The following is a 21,478-nucleotide window of genomic DNA, read 5'->3' as shown; positions in this document are numbered from 1 at the left end:
GGGGTACCACAGTGGAGTGAAGGCGTCCTCCTTTGCTTGCCCCTATGCTGGTTTAAGTTTGTTGGTTAACTTTTCTAATAGGGCGGTTTCCCATACATTTTGGTACTAATGGTCTATGTTCACTCCTGATAGGTATTTCCTAGGTATTTGATATGGGGTTGTCATTTTTGTAGAAGTCTGTTAAGTAATATAGGTCTTTAGCTTGACAGGTATTTATTTGGATGCTTTGGGGTGCATGGTGGAATAGTGGGTGATGAGCCTGGGGAATTAGAGAGCCAGGGGAATTGAGGGGGCTGCCGCCCCAGTTGATGGACACTGCCATTCAAGTGGTGTCCATGTACCGCATCATGTGATTGATTATGCAGGGCAGGGCTTACTTTGCACCCCCCAATATTTTATTCAAGTTGGCACCCCTGATTTCTGCAATGGGTGACTGAATATGGCTATTGGCAGTTGCTCCCCAGTGTCCTCTCCCATAGGCATGTAGAACTTCGTTTACCAAGAAACTTGAGGAACTGAGACAGCTTGAAATAAAATAAAAACGTAATAGAGAATTTGATTAATTATACCACCGAACCCATTTGCAGGCATAGGAATTGATGGTGACAGCAGCAAACTAATACTGTATTTCCTTTCTGCTGCAAGGGTATTGGCAAAATTTCAGATAAACTGTTCTAGATAGTACAAGACTATAATCATCATAGGATGAAGCACTTCCAGTTCATAGTTGTGATTTTGCAATTACTCACTATCAGAGAAAGCTGTCTACAAGATCTCTCCAGGAGTTACTGTTCTGATTCCTTCTACTCAGGAAGCTTGCTCAGAGATATGCAGGGAGATGTTTCTTTCAGGGCTGAATAATTTTAATTTCACAAACTAAAAGTAAACATTTTTGAGTGTAAAAATGAGGTGTTTTAATTCAGGCTGGAATAACACCCACTGGGAGAAAAACAGTTTAAAATGTGCTCTGCAAGGAGAAATGTCCTCCATCCCATCCCTATCTTGCAACTGTAAGCAACCTCACCAAACTCCAGTTCCCAAGATTCTTTGGGGTGAAGGCTGTAACAATTCTAAAAGTACATAGAATGATACAACTCAGTAGTGTAACCGGTCAATAAAAATGAAGCAAAGCATCTAAAAAGGACAAATGCTGTAACTTTTCATGGCTTACTTTTGAAGGTGCATCTACTGCAGCATACATAATCTCCATCCAGCCCTTAAAGGTTGCCTGGCAAAATATATATATAAACAAACCAAGTTACGGAAGTATTCTGTAAATCGTTTTTCCTAGTCTGTCTGACAGTCTAACACCCATTTGGCTTGCCACCCTCCTGAGGAGTATGCTAAGGGATGCACTAGACTTGACAGGTGCAGCCATATTTGTCTATCCACATGCCTGCCTCATGCATGGATAAAGACACTGTACAAACACCAATAGACCACTGTGAGAGATGTACTCTTAATTGCCTGCACAGGCAATTCCTGGAGGAATAAAAAGTTTTCAGCAAGCATTTAAAAGTTGGCATAGAAGGTGCCTGCCTATATATAAAAAAATATTTTTATTTTGTTATCTTATGCTGTTCAGGGGCACAGAAACAGACTTTCTATTGCCAATATAATAAAGGTAAAGGGGCACCTGACCATTAGGTCCAGTCGTGACCAACTCTGGGGTTGCGGCGCTCATCTCGCTTTATTGGCCGAGGGAGTGGGCATACAGCCAGCATGACTAAGCGGCTTCTGGCGAACCAGAGCAGCACACAGAAACGCCGTTTACCTTCCCGCCAGAGCGGTACCTATTTATGTACTTGCACTTTGACGTGCTTTCAAACTGCTAGGTTGGCAGGAGCAGGGACCGAGCAACGGGAGCTCACCCCGTCGCGGGGATTCGAACCGCCGACCTTCTGATTGGCAAGTCCTAGGCTCTGTGGTTTAACCCACAGTGCCACCTGCGTCCCACGCCAATATAATAGTTGTCTCTAAAAAACCAGACCAGAGGAAACATCCCCTTCAAAATGCACATTTTGGAACATTGAAGAATGAGGGTTCCAAAATACATCGAGAGCCTCCAGATACAGGAGCCTTCCCTCTTTGCACAGTCACCATTCACAAATCAAGGAACAACACTGCAGTAGTGGTGGAGCTAGCATGCTCACACTACCATCCCTCCCCTTGCGCGTTCTCTACACTTCAGGTTTGTACAGGTCTTCTACTGGAGAGAGATATACTTCAGAAATATAATAGTACATCCTCTGTAGCATTTTAGAACACAGGCATTGTGAAGCCCTGGATCATGGAGCTAGTTTCAGCTTCAGATCATGGATTAGCTTCAAACTGGAAATCTCAATGTGCAGTTTAACAGCAATCAGCAATATTTCTTAATATTTAAGGTTGCTCTCCTGTGTATTTTTTCTTTTTTAAAAAAAATCCTTCAAAACTGAATTTCAAAAGCAAATTCTGAATTCTTTAGTAATTTTCTATCACCTCTAATTTCAATAATCTGTTATTCTTTGGCTGCACATATGTGGCTTGCAGTGGCGTAGCGTGGGTTGTCAGCACCCGGGGCAAGGCAAGTAATTTGTGCCCCCTAACCCGTGGATTTGCGCCCCCAACCCGTGGATTTGCGCACCCTAACCCTAACCCCCAGATGTTGTGCCCGGTGCGGCCGGGCCCCCCTGCACCCCCCACGCTACGCCACTGGTGGCTTGCCAAGGTTGTTTTCTTGCCAAAGAAACTATGTGTGATTGAACATACCACCTGGAGGAGAGCCAGATACCCCATCCCAACATGATCAAAGTTGACATTCGTATTAGTCCATTCGGAATTCTGACTTTCACAGACACTTTTATTTTTTAAAGATGCATCACTGCATTTCGAAAATTTTCCTCCAAACAGTTGTACTCCTAGGATGTTAAATGGGAGCCAGAGAACAACACAGACAAGCAGCACATTCCCGATCGAAGGGACAGCTCCTGCGAGTGCATTCACTACAACCTTAAATGAGAAAATGAAACACACAATCAGTTATTCAATGAATAGAATCAGACTACCAATGGCTCTAAGCAATGATAGCACATAACCGAGCAATCTGATAATCATGTGGCAATTACACGATTAAGTATGGATCTTTCTCCTGATTTACAAATGAGCACCACCAACTGAGTGAATATGGTGCTAGAATTTGCTATGAGGAAGTGGGTCCAAATCCCAGGTCAAAAGGCAGTCTTGAGCAAGTCACTAACTCAGTTTTCCATTCATAAAATCAAAATTAAAAGACCGCCTTTAAAGTAGGGGTACCAGGCAAGATGCCTGTCAATTGTTTTAGCAATTATGTGTGCTTGGAGAAGCTTCAAAACACTTTTTGAAATGATGCAGGAAATGACTTCATGTGCAAGCAGCTTTATAGTGTTAAAACAGGAAAAACAGAGTCCTAAATACTACTTGTTTTGTTTTGTTATGTGTGCATTTTGTGACTCTTTTTATGTCTGGGTTGTTTAGGATTTCCCTGGAATTATCTAAAAATTATCTAAATTTCCTTTTTAAAAATCAACATAGGAGCAGGGTATAACGTAGTTCAAGATACCCACATATTGACTGGGATTGGATGGATTAGAATGGAACAGAATGGGATAGATTTTGCCATCCCTACTACCAGCTCAACACAGCCTTAGCTTTGTGGGACATGTAACAGAAAAACTGTATTTAGTACCTTTATCCCTTTAAATCTGGACAATGCGCGAAGAGGTCTCAGGGCTCTTAAAGTTCTGAGAGATTTTGTGGAGACATGGCTATCACACAGATCTCTTCCCTTTGTTCCAACTGTTTTTGCAGGAAAGGAAACCTGTGATAAAAAAAGGAAAAGAAAGGAAAAACACGGGCTGTTTACTTGTAAAACATATCTTTGGAGTTATGGTTTTCTTATGCCAATTATTTTTATTGATTTTCCAAATGTTAACTCATTTATACAAATTATTTCCAAATTAATACAATTTTGTTTAAGTGGTTTCCCACGCACCATTCTTGATGTGGAGTTATGGTTTTCAAACATTGTGTCTTCAGGGAATTCTTTCCATGCTGATTTGTTTATCAAGCAACCCCTCTGTGGAATCCAGAATGTATTAGATTCCCCTCCCCTTGGCCCTGCCTTTCCTCCACCAATTGTCTTCCCTATGTCAAAGATCAGGGACACTGACACTGATCATTGATTTAAATCAACATTATGTTGCCTGAGATGGGACAGCATGCACACCCCCCCCCCAAAGCAAGTCAAAATACATAGTGTTCCTAGGGCTAACCACATTATTTTGCTACCTGAGGCACAAAATCCCAAAATCAGCTGCCCGGGGTGGCTTGCTCACTCTACCTAACTGTGAGGCTGGCCCATTTGCTACATGGATCTCTGAGGCGGTAGCTACTTCACATAATTGTACATTACAGCAACATGCAGGACAGTAAGATTAAATCTGATACTTACACATACAATGAAGAAATCAAGCCAACACCAAGCATTGGTGAAATATTTTCTGAAGCCATAAGCCACCCATTTCAGAAGCATCTCCAGGAAAAAGATGTAGAAGAAAAATATATCTGCATATTCCAGTATGATTTTTATGGTCTTTCTCTCAGCAAGGTAGATGTCTTCAAAGATCTAGTATTTCAGAAATCAGATGTGATTTTGAATTCACTAGTGGGATATTTAAAATTTGTGCAATGTGATGCAAAAGGGTGGAGCCCACTCACTTAGCATTCATTGGGAAGGGCTTCTTCCAGCTGATTAAAGTTTAAGAAGTACTACAACATTGATCTCTGAAGTTCACTGTGTGAACCCTGCTCCCATGTTCAAGATTCAACAACATTTTTTTCCCAAGTATGTAGTAAAATTAAAAGACAATGTAGAAATCATAGGCCTAAATTATTTGTCAGAGTGTAGCAATTTGACATCAAAGATGGTTCTTAGGACCATAGCATTGGCCTAGGGGTCCTTAATAATTATGCCTATACTGGATGTAAGATTCTAGCTATAGCTCTCCATTGCTTTGAACCCAACTGATTACACATAAAAGCCTGCAAAAGGAAAAACCCTAGTGATGAACTGGCAAGCCCCATAGCCCTAATAGGCAATATATAGAAGGCACGAGCATTGCATAATTGCTGGGATTATGTATCAAAGATTGAATAACTGGCGGAAATATAGGTTAAGGGGTTAGTATGCATTAGATTGTTATATAACAGGAACATTGTATCATGTGCCATGCACACAACTGAAGCATGCCACAATCTCTTATATGGCCATTTCAAGCTACAAAATTGAGCATACTATGATCCACAGATATGGGGTTTTTAACCAATAGGATGTTTATCTTGAAATAAAAAAAATCCTTCCAGTAGCACCTTAGAAGAGTAGTATCTGAAGAAGTGTGCATGCACACGAAAGCTCATACCAATAACAAACTTAGTTGGTCTCTAAGGTGCTACTGGAAGGATTTTTTTTATCTTGTTTCGACTACGACAGACCAACACGACTACCTACCTGTATCTTGAAATAGCAGATTGTTCATATGGCCAACTGGACTTTGGCTAGTGGTTATATAAAATCCTGATTTGGAGGAAGAAACTAGACTGTACAAAGTTTGGGTGCGGCATACCACTCTTCAGTGACCACCAACTTCTAGCCTGTGCTCAGAGTTCTGGCCATCTCGGTAGCAACAGAAGCTAAGGACTGGGTGAGATCCATTTGAGTTTACATATATGGCCCATATAAATGAACTTTTTTTCATATGCCAAATCTCTTGTGGGGGCTTGGAATAAAATTGCTTTATTGCTTTATATCCAGCATGTCTGAGTTTCTATACCATTAATAAAGATTCCACTTAGTTCATACCATTGAAACCTAGTGCAATATATCTGGAGAGTTCTGAAGGAAATCCCAGCAATCCATTAACTGTGATCTTTTATAAAATACTCTTAAAAATATAAACATATACTTTAAAAAATACTTTAAAAAACAAGCAAGCCTCACTTTTATCAGTTGGAATCTAAAGAGCTGCTTTAAGTGCCCAGCATTATTTTGTCTGATAGAACCTCCAATCCACTTTAAAAAATGGATTGTCATGTAAAATGAAGGGCTACTGTTCAAGAAGAACAAGTCAAAAGTTCCCTTGGATCTAGCTGCATGGTTCTTTGGATTTTGGCCATTGTTTATCTAAGAAAGTTTTCACTATTACTCATGCACCAATAAAATGGAATACACTAGGTATGATTATATAATATCAAGGAATATATTTTTTTTAAAAAAAAAATCACCTATCATCCTATTAAACAGATTTCAGCAGCTATAGGAAAAAAGAAAATTCAGAGCTGAACACAAGGCCAAAAAATTAATAATACTCTTATTTTGAGGATATCATAGTAAGCTTACCAGAACACCACTGCTCAGTAATATCATAAATATGATAAAAGATTCAAACCAACTATGTTTTACAATTCTGTAGCAGGTTTTTCTAAACCTCCACCAAGTGTTGCCTGGAAATTTATCAGTATTCACTGTGCAACATGGGAAGAACTTGACCAACACTGAAATAAAGAGAAATCAAATACAGAAATTATCAGTGTTCTGAGAATCAGCAGGAAACCAGTCTTTTTAACATTTAGCGTCTTTGCAGGAGAAAATAGCAAATTATTTCCTCTTTTCTTCCTATCCCTGGAACATTCTGCTGGTGGCCTTCTATGTAACTAGTACAAGCAGCACATCCACAGAGTGCAGAGGAAGAGTTTCTTGTGTGAACTAATACACTGGAATATTTGCTCATGAGAAGATAAAGTTGCAAAAAAAACTACCAGCTTCCCAGTTGCCAATGGCTGGTCGCCATATAAAGGCCAGAATAATTAGATTGAGAGTAGATCAGAAATGAATTTCCTTAGATCCACCCCAATAAATGTCATCCTCATTTTGGTAACTTTGTGCCCCCAATCCCTGGGTGACTCCTCCCAGTGGCTTGAGAGTGATGTTAAGCACACAGAGGACAAGATAGAACCTAGTGGTTCTCCATAATAGAGATATCATGGGGCCAGACAAAAGTCCCTGAATTGTATTCTCTGGTAGCACCCCTGTAGGTAGGAGAAGAACCACTATAATACCTCCCAGAGCTGTGTCAGGATACCTTGGTCAGCGGTCAACGTGGCCAAGAGATGAATAGCACTCCTGGTCTTCCCTCATCAATCAGAGTAACCAAGACTGTTTCAGTACTGTGCCCAGGAGTGAAGCCACAATGAAATGGGTCTAGATAATCTGCTTCATCTAGGTTCATCTGTAACTAGGCAGCTACTGCTCTGTTGATCACCTTACCCAAAAAAGAACTGACTATCTCAAATAAATTATAAATTAAAAAATCATATTATATGCCAATAAAGCTAGTCTGTCACCTTGTGGAAAACAGGCCACAGGCTCCTTCTTGACTACAGGGAAAATGCAGATGGGAGACCTCTCATCTACTGTGCTGGCCTCAGAACAGCTGCTCTCAAGATCCACGCTCTGAATATTGAAAACAAAACATGAAAAAACAGTATCCTCTTAATGTAACTGACCAATGATGGGGAAGGGTGGTGGCTCAATGGAAAAGCACATGCTTTGCATGCAGAAGGGACCGCTGGTCTCATCTGAAGGCGTTTCCTCTAGCATTATAGTCCATCAAGTGGGCAATCATCAACACTTAGCATCTGAAGGGAAATGAATGTAAAATATGAGGAAGTAGGACTGCCCAGCTCTATATCTTCCCAGTACATTTCATGACAAGACCAGAAGGATGTATTATACTCAAAAAGAAGACAGAAAAATAAAGAGAAAACACAAGCACAAACACAAAAGGCACAGAAAATTAATCCTGAATATAGAAAATACATTAGAATAACACATGCTGATGATATAGAGTATAAAAAATGCATTAAGCAAACAACTTCAACCAGTTTAATAATAAATTAAAAGCAATGCAGAAATAAATTGCAGAATGGCAGCTGCCCTTTTGCACATGTAGGATGAGGCCTTGATGGACTACTATCCGGGAGAAACACCTTTCAGGTGAGACCAACAGTTCCTTTCTCTCTGGATCAGGGGTCAGCAACCTAAGGCCCATGGGCCGGAAGTGGCCCGTGGAGATCGTTTTGAAGGGGCCATTAGAATATTGTTCTCTATATGATCCCAAAAACTGTTTAAGGCGAGGTTTTTTTCCAAATGGGGGAGGTTTTTCACCAGCCAGAAGAACAAGGCTTTTCTTGCTTAAATGTTACAGTGCAAATGGGCCGCTCGTTGGAATGTCTAGCTTAGGCAATAAAGATAAGAGCAAGGTTGAATGGGCCCCAGTTGGGAGGAGGTAAAATGCAGGAGAGAAAGCCCCATCTTATTGCTATCAGTATAAATCACATGTTTTACATTTGAACACGTGTTGCGGCTCATGGTGTGGAGAGGCTGGTGCAAGAAGGAAAGGGGGGGGGCAAGCCCATGTAAGGACATAGGAAGTTGCCATAACTTTTGGTTTACAAGAAATCAGGTGGCTTACAGGAGATCAGGTGGTATTCTACTCTGCAAATCTATATAAAGGGGGCGCACCCTGGCTACTGTGTACAGGTTGCGTACTGATCGCCCTGTACCTTTGTTTTGCATATGCACTTCAAATAAAAATCCTGTTAATAACCTGCAAGGACGTTTTGCCGCTTTGTGTGAATCTGTGCTTCAGGGACCCAATAGCAGATATGTGTGGTCCTTCAGTTTGACCAGCCCCGAGCCCCCCCTGAAATGAGATGCCCGCTCGTGCGCTGCGCTAAATTGGCGCAGCGCGGGGACTCGCTTCCTTGGTGCCGGAAATTGTGTCTGTGCAGACACAGATGCCGAAAATCATGGGCCCATGAGCGATCCGGCCCACAGAGGGATCTTTTTATTGAGTTTACAGTATATACTGCCCTGAACCCGGAGGTCTCAGGGCAGTTCACAGAAAAGATCACAACATACTGTATATAATCAGAATAAAAACAACAACTCACTAACACCTCCAATAAAAGAGCCACATTTTAAAAGGGTACAAGTAATGCTTGATAAAAGTATCAGGTGTGGACCAAGCAGACACTTAGCATTTCTCAAGGATACCCCATTTGCCAACAGAGCTGCTATAGTTGCTGCTGACTGAAAGATGGTCGGTAAGGCAAGATGCTGAGAGGTGGGGGACTGAAACCTGATCTGATAGGGGGGAAATACCGGTACCTGAAATTACACACAATGAACAATAATGTGGGAGAAACTCAGAAAATGGTTACTAGTTTGACAGAAACGTACAACAGTAGCTAAAGGATTGAAGGGAGAGAAGACTGGGAAAGAAAATCAGATGGATGAAAGGCAGGAAATGGACTGGGGAAATATAAAGCAGAACAGTCCTATTTCTTTGAATTTGCATGCATTTCCTGCCTTTGGATGTCATGTGGTAATGATAACCCACTTAATGGACCGTCATCCAGTGAGAAGGTCCTGTGCCTGATCTCCAGTATCGCCAAACTGGGCTGGGAAATACTCTTTTGTAAAACTCTGAAGAGCTGCTGCCAATCTGTATTCACCAGAATACTTCCTGGTGAAGTAACAGGCCATTAAGAAAAGAAAGGAAGTGGCTCTGCACCAGTGGCCTAATGGGTGGTGTCCCCTCCTTTAACTGGCTGGTTCTTAGGAAGACAAAGGCGAGAGTTGAGAGTAGAGTTATGTGAGCTAGAAGCTAGAGTCTGGAAGCAGCAGGCTAGGAAACCAGAGAGAGAGTCATGCCTGATTTCTGCTTGAATCCATGAATATGGCTAAGGGAGAAGCAAGACTTTTTTGGCGTGTTGCTGCTATGAACATTGTAGGCTGAGGTAGTATATATGTGTAATTAAGCCATATATCGTAAAGACACCACAGTCTCCACTGTCCCTCATCTGAAGGAAATATGAACCCTGCTATGCTCCTGAAACTCCTGGAATCTCACACTGCTCGAAGATTGGGATGGCTTGCAACAGTATTACTATTTATTCTTCTTTTGTTGAAATGTAGCCTCGGGGGACACAAATTTGATTGCACCAGCAGCATTGAGGAAAGGGAAGCTTAACCTTCTCCTGCAAGCTTTTTGTGATCCAAACACTTTTTGCAATCAACTTATTTATTAAGAATTATTCTAGACCAGGCTTCATCTACAAAAGATACCAGGATGAAGTATATAAATATAAAACATATCTAATATAAAAGAATTAAAGATTATCTAATAACAAATAAAAGCACCAGAGGCAGTTTAAAAAACAAGTGGAACAGACAAACTTTAAAATGCCAGGGCCATTAAGTGAGTTTTGAACTTAAGCCAAAATGTTTGTAATAGTTGTGCCGGTTGTACTTCAATAGGAAGAGCAATCCACTGACTAGGCACCACCACAGATGTGGGAGAGAAATTTGTTTGGATTCACATTGAAATATGATTTTTACTTCCTGAAACAATACGTGCACCAAAACACAGCTATCCTTTGAAATTCACATTTCTCCAAATTTTGCAAGGCAGTTCTCCAACCAAAAAGAAGTGTACTAAAATGCATATACCATGTAGGGGCAGAGGAAGGGGGTGTGGTGGGTGTGATCCACCCCAAGTGTCACCACCAAGGAGGGGTGACAAAATGCTGGGCAGCACTCACTGCGGGGCCTGCAGCGCGCTCCTGGGAGAGACACAGTGGCTTGGGCGGGCACAGGCTCTGTGATGCCCAAATGGTCCGCCCCCCTGCCTCCCCCCCCAGCTGTAGGGAGGCTGAGTGGAAGGAGGCAGGCAGACTCTGGAGGCCCCACAGTGTACCCCGCGCCTATGTGCAGCTCGCGCTGCCCCTGGGCGCACTGCCCCAGGCGCCCAAGCGGCTTCCTCCACCGCTGATACAGTGGTACCTTGGTTGTTGAACTTAATCCAGTCCGGGAGTCCATTCAACTCCTGGAATGGTTCGAAAACCAAGGTGCAGCTTCCAATTGGCTGCAGGAGCTTCCTGCACTCAATCGGAAGCCATGTTGGACATTTGGCTTCCAAAAAATGTTCACAAACCAGGACACGCACTTCCGGGTTTACAGTGTTCGGGAGCCAAAACGTCCGAGTACCAAGGCGTTCGACAACCAAGGTACGACTGTATTTGTGAAAATAGCATATAAAAATGCATTATATATGGTGAAGTTGCTTACAAAAATGTGCATATTAGGAGAAATGTTCCTTTTTTGCCAAGAGCTTATAAAATATGGTGAGCTCTTCTACAGCTCACCAACCCAAATACAGGATGATCAAGCATCTTTCTACAGACATAGAAATGAAGACTGCTTTCCCAGCCTCAGAGAAAGGACCTACCCCCAAACTACGGTAGGTGTCCTTTGTTTTTCAGGGAGAGAAGCAAAAATACTTCCACAATATAAAAGTGGAATACACTAAAAAAAAAAAGTAGAATATACCACTTCCCTGGAAATGCAGAATGCCACTCTCAGCAAGCAATAGAGCTATAATGATCATTTTCCTTTGCTTTACCTTGGGAACATTCAAAGACCAAACATTGGTACTTTCAGAAATATCAGAAGACAGCATTTGTCTTGACCTTTTGAATTTCTCTCTTCTCTTTTGCAAGTTGTTCTCCTAGGGAAAAGTATGAAAGTAAATATATTTTGTTCCTAACACTGCACACAAGCTAGACTACTAGTTTTCAAAGCCTTCGTATACAAACAGAAATGGAATCTGGTTCATCAGTTAACAAATACATTTACAAATTTAATAATGTATAATATTCCAATACAGTGGTACCTCATGTTACATACGCTTCAGGTTACATACGCTTCAGGTTATAGACTCCGCTAGCCCAGAAATAGTACCTCGGGTTAAGAACTTTGCTTCAGGATGAGAACAGAAATCACGCAGTGGCGGCGCGGCAGCAGCAAGAGGCCCCATTAGCTAAAGTGGTGCTTCAGGTTAAGAACAGTTTCAGGTGAAGAACAGACCTCCGGAACGAATTAAGTACTAAACCTGAGGTACCACCGTATATGTAACATGGATCAGCCACAATGGAGGCATATAGGAATGGTGTATACTTGAAATTATTTATTCACCATAGCCAACCCCCTTGGCTAGGCTTATCTATGCCAGCAGTCTACCAGAAAGGTCCATTTGTGGGGCCTGTTTCTTACCTCTTTGCTGCAATCAATTTCTTCCTCACCAAAAGTCTCCATTTCAGCAAGGGGAGCACAGACAAATGTATTAAAGTCTGTCATAAAATGATCCACCGGCAGCTTCTCCAAATGTTTACCACTAGCATAGTTTTCCTGGACCCCTTTCCTTGGCTCAGTGGCACCGTCCTTTGGGATGGTCACCTCCTTGGTCTTGGTCCTTGCTTTCTTCAGCTTTTGCACAAGGGCATTGCAACAGCGGTTCCACAGCAGATGTTTGACAAATTGCAACCCCCTGTGAGCAAGGATCACATGAGGCTTAGCTTGCTCTTCATCTACCTCAGTTTCTGAATCACTGCTACTAAAGGAACTCAGGAGCAAAGCGATAAAGAGGTTGAGGACCTGAATGAAAAGTAACCAGATGAAGCAAACAATGAGAGTGGAAAAGGGTATTTTGGAAAGTAACACATTTCGACTGCTTCCTGTTTTCCCCAGAGAAAAAGGACTTCCCATTCATTCAGTATTGTACAGGACACTCCAATCTCTGCTGAGTGGTAGGAGGATTCCAGGGGTCTTGGCACTTAACCAGGGTTTGTGTTCCTTGGGAATGAGGCACAGGGGAGATTGTCATGTCTTTATGAAATATGGTTTATTTCACACACATTTGCAACCTGAGTTTGGGTGGAGGGTGTTGGATCAGTCCATCAAATAGTGAATATCCAACAGAGGGAGTACCTCTCGTTGCTTCTCCCATAGCTTCAGCAAACTTGGGTTCAAAGCAACAGCCAATCATGCTCCCAGGTCTCTGCATGGAGTTCTGACCCCTCCCTTCTCCTTCCCAAAATCTCTGCTCCCAAACCTCTATTTTAAAATGACGTATTTTTTTCCTGTGGTGACATCACGTCCCCTGTTACCCATGCCATCCTCCCCCTCTCAAGTCTTCTGTTTCTGTCCACTTCTCAGCTGGAGGAAAGACTGACAACATCTGTATGGTGAATTGTTTTTAATGGCCCAGTACTTGACTCTCTTTGTGTTTTTAATGGCATTCCTATCAGCTGATCTCCTGAATGGGAAAATGGGTGTCTAGGGAGCCACCCTCTAACAGTGCCTCAGTCTCATCTGCATTGAGCTTCAGTTTGTTGGCTCTCATCTAATCCATTGCTGAGACAGGACGACGGCCCAGCACATCCACTGCCCATAGCTGTCAAGTGTCCCTTATTTGAAGGGACAGTCCCTTATTCCAGCGCCATGTCCCCCTGCTGTCCCTTATTGATGGATGTCCCTTAAATGATGTCCCTTAAATTTCAAAGGAAGCAGCTCCTCTCCCTCCCACCCTGCCGGCCAGGGAGGAGGGAGGCTCCAACTGTGTTGCTTGGCTGCGTTGCTCACCCAATAAGAAGTCTAAGAACGACTGGGGGGGGGGTGGAGCTTGCATGCCTTGTGTGTGGCTAGTTAATGCAAGCTGAGGGGTTTTTTGAATGCTGGACGCCATTTTGTTGCACGTGCTGCTGCAAACTTTGCAGTGCAAAGCCAGGCCGGGGAGCCATCTTAAGTTGAGGCTGCATAGGCCTTGTGGTGCATGTGATTCAGATTCTATTCAGTTGAACCTCTGGCTACAAAGTTGGTTGGACAGTGTTCTCGAAGCTACCAGCATGAGTTTGACCAGACTGCAGGAGGACAGGAAGACTGGAGTGCCTGGAACAGGTGAGGCTGCAGGTCCCTTATTTTGGCTGCTGGTCCCTTATTTTCAAGGCTGCTGGTCCCTTATTTTCAAATCTGTAAGTTGACAGCTATGCCACTGCCTCGTCTGCAGATGTAAAGGAAAAGTAGAGCTGTGTGTCATCAGCAGATTGCTGACAACATACTCCAAACCTCTGGATAACTCCACTCAGTGGTTTCATGTAGATACTAAATAGCATAGGGGCTAAAACTGAACATTGAAGAACCCCACAATGAAGGCTCCACAAGGCTGAAGAACACTCCCAAACAACACTATTTGGAAATGTCTACCCAAGTCGGACCGGAACTACTGCAAAGCGTGCCACCCACCGCTAGTTTGGACAGTTGCTCCAGAAGGATATCATGGTCAATTGTATTGAAAGTCACTGAGAGGTCAAGAAGATTTAACAGGGACATGTATGCTTTGTCTCTCTTGTGACAGAGGTTATCATACAGGGCGACCAAAGCAGTTTCTGTGCCCAATCCAGGCCTAAACCCTGATTGAAATGGATCCAGAAAATTCGTTTCTTCCAAAAGCGTCAAGATCTGGTCTGCGACCACTCGCTCCAGAACCTTGTTCTGGAAAGGGAGATTAGCAACTGGCCAATAGTTACCGTATTTTTCGCTCTATAAGATGCACCAGACCACAAGACACACCTAGTTTTTGGAGGAGGAAAACAAGAAAAAAATATTCTGAATCTCAGAAGCCAGAACAGCAAGAGGGATCGCTGCGCAGTGAAAGCAGCAATCCCTCTTGCTGTTCTGGCTTCTGGGATAGCTGCGCAGCCTGCATTCGCTCCATAAGACGCACACACATTTCCCCTTACTTTTTAGGAGGGGAAAAGTGAGTCTTATAGAGCAAAAAATACGGTAGTTAGATTGTCTGAATCAAGGGAAGGTTTCTTAAGGTGTGGTTTTACCACTGCTGCCTGACGTAGCTAAATTGTGTAGAACGTTCTTGAAAACAATCCTACTGAAGAAATAATTTTAAATATGTCCCATAGAAGAAGGAAATCCATGAAAATGATGTACAGGTGGTACATGACCCCAGTCAAGCTTGCAAAAATCTATCATTTGCCCAATAATAAATGTTGGAAATGTAAAGAGGCTGAAGGTACCTTTTATCACCTTTGGTGGACATGCCCGAGGATTAAAGCTTTCTGGGAAATGATCTATAATGAAATTAAGAAGGTTCTCAAATGTACCTTTTACAAGAAACCAGAAGCTTTTCTCCTGGGCATGGTAGGCCAATTGGTGTCAAGGAAAGATAGGATCTTCTTTTTGTATGCTACAACAGCAGCAAGAGTCCTTTTAGCAAAGTATTGGAAGATGCAAGAACTACCCACGCTAGAAGAATGGCAGACGAAGGTGATTGACTACATGGGACTAGCTGAGATGACTGGCAGAATCCGAGACCAGGGGAGAGAGTCGGTGGAAGAAGAGTGGAAGAAGTTTAAGGAGTATCTTAAGAACTGTTACAAAATTAATGAGTGTTAAAATGTCAAGGGTAATAACAAAAATAGAATTACAGCTGTAAATAATGGGGTAAGAGAAAAAGGATAAGAGAAGTAAGTAATATGATAATTGAAATGAGAAGTTGCTGAAAAAATTTTAACATTTGAGATGCAGAAAAGGGAGGTATGGGGAAGTCGCTGAAACGAGGTTTAAGAAAAGGAGGTTATGAAATTATATATGTTTGTATGTGTTGATTTGTTTGTGTATTGTTTATTGTTTTGTTTTTATTCTTTGTTGGAAAATTAATAAAAATCATTTAAAAAAAAATAGAAGAAGGAAATCCTTTGAAAACTTACCACTAGGTTTCCTAAAAGCAAGACCAGCATGAACAGGAAAATGCACCATCCTTCCCCAGCAGCTTTCATACAGCCCCACATCGTTTCGATCCATTCTCCACAGAGAATTCGGAATATAACAAGGAATGAATGTAAGAAGTCTTCCATATGCCATCGTAATTGACATTTATGGGTGGCATTGGTACTGTCACTGTTGCAGATCTGCGTTTTGTTCTCACATGTTTCTCGAAATGTTTTGTAACTTTGGCTAAAGCCCTGCTTGCCAACCACAGCAAAAATGAATACGGTAAAAATCAGAACAAGTGTGAGGTTGCTTAGTGGGCCCACTGATTTCCACATTATTTTCATGAGCTTATTTAATGCTGGCCAAAACTTGGACAATTTGAAAATTCTCAGCTGTAGGGTGGGGGCAGGGGATAGGGAGAGAATAGCAGCAAAAAAAGGAGAAAGTTAAGTCTTGATTTTCCAGTATTATTAAAAATAGAGAAATTGTTCTACCAGCATGATTTGTATGTAATTAAGCATATTTGCATCAAAAGGAAGCTATAAATACACTTTGTGATGTGCAACCATTCAAAAATAATGTAGTGCAGATAGATGAAACCTGAATTTGAATATGCATCTAATATGCATTGAATTTGCAGTTCCTGGTCCAGAGAAGGAGGATGGAAGTTTGCTTCAACATGCAAATTTCTTCCTCTAAAGTAAGATGCATTCAAGCATGCACTCTGTTTCACAGAACACATCTCTAATGAAATAGACTTATTTCATGACAATCCTGTATTCAAAAGAAAACCCTTGAAAGGGTGTGTCTGTGATTGTGCTCCTGTTCTATTCTTATTGCATTAAAATAAAATGCTGTCTTGGGATTCATTGTCACACAGTATCATAAGCCAAGCAGAAAATGCAATTTAAACTCCAATGGTCATATCTATACAAGGCATTTAAAGCATATGATTTCTCCCAAAGTATCATGGGAACTGTAGTTTGGTAAAGTGCTGGGAATTATAAACTACAATTCCCATGATTCTTTGGGAGAAATCGTGTGATGTAAATGTCTAGTGTGGGTGTGACCAATATAATTTACTATTTTATTTTCTCTTGAACAGGTAAAAATGTATTTTAAAGCATCTCAGAGATTTCATGACAACCCTATATTCTAAGTGTTTCCTCAGTTGGATTGTCATCTGCTCATAATTTATTGAAATTACTGATTTTGCCACATATACTCACTATTAATAAAATAAATAAATAAATGTGTCAAGGAAATTAAGCCCTAGATTCCATAGATTTAATGTGGAAGAATTAAAGTGACTATAACAGGAGAGTCATCATTACCATTCTGAAAATTGATAGGGGACGCCTCGTGACCAAGCTTATTATACCTAAAACAGCCAAAAGGCAGTCAAAAATATTCCAAGCCTCTTGAAAATAGTAGTAGGGATCAAGAGCAATTATTTTGAGGATCATTTCAGCTGTAAAAATGGCAGTGAAAACCTGCAAGAGAAATGATGTCAGAACACAATCAACGTGCCATATGTTAAATTCAAGCTATGCCTTTAGGGAAGGGGTGGCTAATCTGTGGCCCTCCAGATGCTACTGGACTCCAACTTCCATTAGCCCCAACCAGCACCAGAAAACCATTAACGTGGGAAAGAGTGTCTGATCACAAACGTAATTAATTAAGGGTGGAAAGGTATGAAGGAAAAAGGACACACACATCAAGGTACATGATGGCCTGCGGGGCGGGGGCAGAATTTAACTCTCTCAATCTTACTATGAGATTCACACAGAAACTCTAACCTACAAGCACAGACAGAGCTGGCAGATAACAATAACAATAACAATGAGCGAAATAACAGGCCAGAATAGTGCACAAGGGAAATATAAAACTGCTTCAAGTGAGGCAGGAAAATGAACTGATATTTCAGCTGACATTCCAAGGGAGAGGGTAAGAGAGAGCTTCCTGTGGGCTGATAATTGCTTTTCTTGCCTCAAGCAACAGGTGAAACGCAATCCCACTTGATGGTGTCCTAGTACCCACTAGAGAAGAAAGGGTTTGTATGGACACATTTTTTTAGGTACACACTAAATGTAATTTCTAGGCACAAATTTTAGTTCAAAGGCACTCCAAAATTCTCCAACAGTAAAACAATAAAAAGGTGATTCTTCCCATGTAGCTTAATAAGGATTTGGCTTCACTTACTTTGTTTCCTGTGGAAACTATGTTTTTTGTTTCTGGAACTCTTTCGAATGTCATTAAAACAGTATTCACTATAATACACAGAGTAATAAATAGTTCAGCAAAAGGGTTTATCATTACTTTCTTCACCATTTTCTTTATTTGCAACCAGAGTGGGCAACACTGCCAGATGAGATATTTATGGGCAGCAGTTTTCAAGCATGGAGGGAATTCCAGTTTTGATTCTTCCCATTCTAAACAACAAAAGGAACATAATTACAGGCACAGTGAGTTATGAAATGAGAACAATTTCAGGTAAAACATAGGTAATTCTTTATACACACACACACACACCCCTCTGACTTAAAAAAATATATATTAAGAAAATGTCAGTTGTACAAAATAGAGAAAAGAGAAAAAGTGCAAATGAAAAATAAATAAAAAGTGCAATAAGAAAAAAGATATAGTACACTAAATGTACACTTCCATACATTATTATACAGATATGTAATATTATTGTCCTACTACATATATGAATATACGTATTTATCCAAACAAAGTCTGCGTCTATAAGCAATCCATTCAAGTGCTGTCAATCCATTGATTAAAGCGGGGGACCATATCTTCTTGGGTTGACTTGAAAAGGATCTGCACTTGTTCTCTCAAATCCCTTGTCCTACACAAGCCACTCTTTCAATCTTTTTTTCTTCTCTTCTTTCTTTTTACTCTGCAACAATCCAAACCCTGCAAACCTAAGACAGTCACTGAATTCAACAGAACTTGTGACTGAGTTGACATAGTGCTGTTCTGTTGGACTTCTAATACCAGTTTGGGACACACTACATCATCCCACAAATCCTAACATGCAGCAGCGGACTGTATGAACACACAATTATGTGCAAGGAACTTTGCACACTGTAAAAGAGTGGCCCTGAACAGAGGAACCCCAGAAAGCATTGGAAAAACTCCAGACTACACTGCACAATAAATCTGGGCAAAAGTCATGCCTCTAACATAAAGGTAGTTACCTCATTCAATCCACATTTTAGCAGCTTCCTTGCAAGAATGCCATGGGGGACTTTGTCAAGAGACTTACTGAAACCAATATATATATGTCCACAATATATGTCCACGGCATTCCCCTGATCCACCAAGCTTGTAACTCCATCAAATAAAGAAAAGAGATTCATCTAGCATACTTTATTTTTGAGAAACCCATGTTGGGTCTTAGTAATCACAGCATCCTTTTCTAAGTGCTCACAGACCAACTGTTGAATTATCTGTTCTAGGACCTTTCCTGGTATCAGTGTCAAGCTCACTGATCAATAGTTAAGGTAAAGGTAAAGGTACCCCTGCCCGTACGGGCCAGTCTTGCCAGACTCTGGGGTTGTGCGCCCATCTCACTTAAGAGGCCAGGGGCCAGTGCTGTCCGGAGACACTTCCGGGTCAAGTGGCCAGCGTGACAAAGCTGCATCTGGCGAGCCAGCGCAGCACACGGAAACGCCGTTTACCTTCCCGCCAGTAAGCGGTCCCTATTTATCTACTTGCACCCGGGGGTGCTTTCGAACTGCTAGGTTGGCAGGCGCTGGGACCGAGCAACGGGAGCGCACCCTGCCGCGGGGATTCGAACTGCCGACCTTTCGATCGGCAAGCCCTAGGCGCTGAGGCTTTTACCCACAGCGCCACCTGCGTCCCACATCAATAGTTACCTGGGTCTTATCCCCCCCCCTTTTTGAAGATTTGAAGGTCCAGTCTGCAGGGACCTCACCTGTTCACCAAGAATTCTCAAAGGTCTGAGTTTACAAAGGCTCTGAGATTACATCCGCAAGCTCCTTTAGTGCCCTTGGATGCAGCTCATCCAGCCTTGGAGATCTGAATTCATTTAAAGTAGCTAGGTGTTTCCTTACTACCTCTTTTCCTATCTTGGGCTGCAGTTCCCTCCTTACATAATTTACTCCGTTACGCAGATAATTTGAATTTGCAGGCCAGTTTTTCAGATGGAATAGTAAAGATCAACATCAGAACCAAGCTCACTGTTGACATTCCAGGCTGCAAAACATACCCATACTGGAGTTACAATCTCAGTGTCATCATAAACCAAGTAAACAACAAAAACCATGAACACAAACTGAGCTAAGGAAAGCAGTGAGTCCTATATTTGGTCCAAATTATGAGTGAAGTACTAATATGTATTCTTCTGACTGTTGAAATGAATATGGAAACATGACGACAATAAATGCTAAAGGCTCGGCAAAACAAAAACAAACCCCAATTGGTAAACAATTTTTTATGATTTATTTAAATGTGAAGATTTTGAGAGGCAGTGTGAGCCAGGGCTTTCCAGTGAGTGGCCCTCACTCCTGAGACAATTACGGTACTCTCCTAGTTTTTCAGCATAATTTTCAATATATACTGTTTTCAGGTTTTAAGGAATACTGATTTGATTATCTTTTACAAAATACTTAAAAACACTGTAGAAGTTACCCCCAACCTCTTTAAAACTTTGTTTTATTTATTTTTAACTCACCCATGGTTTTGCTGATGACATTAGCAGCACTTGTTAACCGTTGTCTTTGAAATGGATCATCAGGAGTGTCAACGGGTAGGTGATAGGACATTAACAGCTCCTTCTTTGGGTGCAGAAAACAAATCCAAAGTGAATATTTGAAGTGACACAATTATCTCTCCGTTTACTTACACAATTCCCAATGAATTAATGTAGCAGCAGATAGAATAACGTACCCTTAAAGAAATCTAAAAACGAAAGCTGGTTAACAACATAAGTCCTTCTCAAAATAGCTAGTGCCAGAGTTAGCTAATTTGTGAATTACTGTCATGATTGGGGCAGTGTGCAACATTATATTTCTGATGTCATGGAAATGCTAGAAGAGAAAGAATTGCAAAAAATGAGTAGAAATTTTTAGCATCTGTTTGGAGGGGATCCCAAATTTTTGGGTTCATATTTAATAAAGCTCTATTTGGCACTTCCAAATTGACATACAAAAAGATGCCACTGAAGCTGTTGCAGCTAAAACTCACAAGCTCCTTTTGACTTTTATCAGGTGGTGTATAAAACAGGGTTTCATCTTCTCCATAAGTTTTTGGCTCTTTGTCTTTCGTTTTCTTCTTCCTCTTGCTTTTCCTCATTTTTTTATTTTTGAATTCCACACTTGACATTTCAGTGTTTTCATCCAAGGATGCAATTTGTCTTTGGGAAGCCAACTCCTGGAATAGACCGTGTTCAAGTAAGCGCAATTAGCCCATAACTGGTAATCAAAATGAGGAAATACTGATCTTATCTTGTAAAAGCCTGTTCTTCTTGAAAATAGGAAGGCAGTTAGCATGGAGAGAGGCCTCCTCTGAGATCAAATAGACAAAATCTCCTTCCCCAAACCAACATTGAGAAGAAAACACTCTTTTAGAGGAAGTCGCTGATAGTTTCACCTCTGTGATCAGGAATATATTTTTCAATCTTTGCAACACAGGCTCTGTGCATGTTTGTAAGAACTGTTCGTTTCATTAAGCAACTTGTGAGCATTTAGGACTATTGGAAACATTATCTCAGCAACAATATCTAGTTCTGCCCCAAAACAG

General features: G+C 41.4%; 1 protein-coding gene across 1 annotated transcript in view; it reads right to left on the bottom strand.

Moving 5' to 3' along the window:
• LOC114607606 (sodium channel protein type 5 subunit alpha-like) overlaps positions 1-21,478 on the bottom strand; it is a 40,316-nt gene that overhangs the window by 6,447 nt on the left and 12,391 nt on the right. The window contains exons 7-17 of the mRNA XM_077936712.1: positions 20,924-21,109; positions 20,412-20,514; positions 17,909-18,138; positions 17,041-17,199; positions 15,703-16,098; positions 12,194-12,574; positions 6,416-6,559; positions 4,472-4,645; positions 3,707-3,838; positions 2,752-2,991; positions 1,172-1,228 (exon numbers count right to left, since the gene is read on the bottom strand). Coding sequence (XP_077792838.1) covers positions 1,172-1,228; positions 2,752-2,991; positions 3,707-3,838; positions 4,472-4,645; positions 6,416-6,559; positions 12,194-12,574; positions 15,703-16,098; positions 17,041-17,199; positions 17,909-18,138; positions 20,412-20,514; positions 20,924-21,109 — 2,202 coding nt within the window. The remainder of the gene's footprint in view (positions 1-1,171; positions 1,229-2,751; positions 2,992-3,706; positions 3,839-4,471; positions 4,646-6,415; positions 6,560-12,193; positions 12,575-15,702; positions 16,099-17,040; positions 17,200-17,908; positions 18,139-20,411; positions 20,515-20,923; positions 21,110-21,478) is intronic.

The sequence above is a fragment of the Podarcis muralis genome, chromosome 12, assembly GCF_964188315.1.
Source record: "Podarcis muralis chromosome 12, rPodMur119.hap1.1, whole genome shotgun sequence".
In the NCBI taxonomy this organism is placed as follows: domain Eukaryota; kingdom Metazoa; phylum Chordata; class Lepidosauria; order Squamata; family Lacertidae; genus Podarcis; species Podarcis muralis.
Note: the sequence above shows the minus strand (reverse complement) of the source record. Positions and strands in the feature narration are given on the sequence as shown.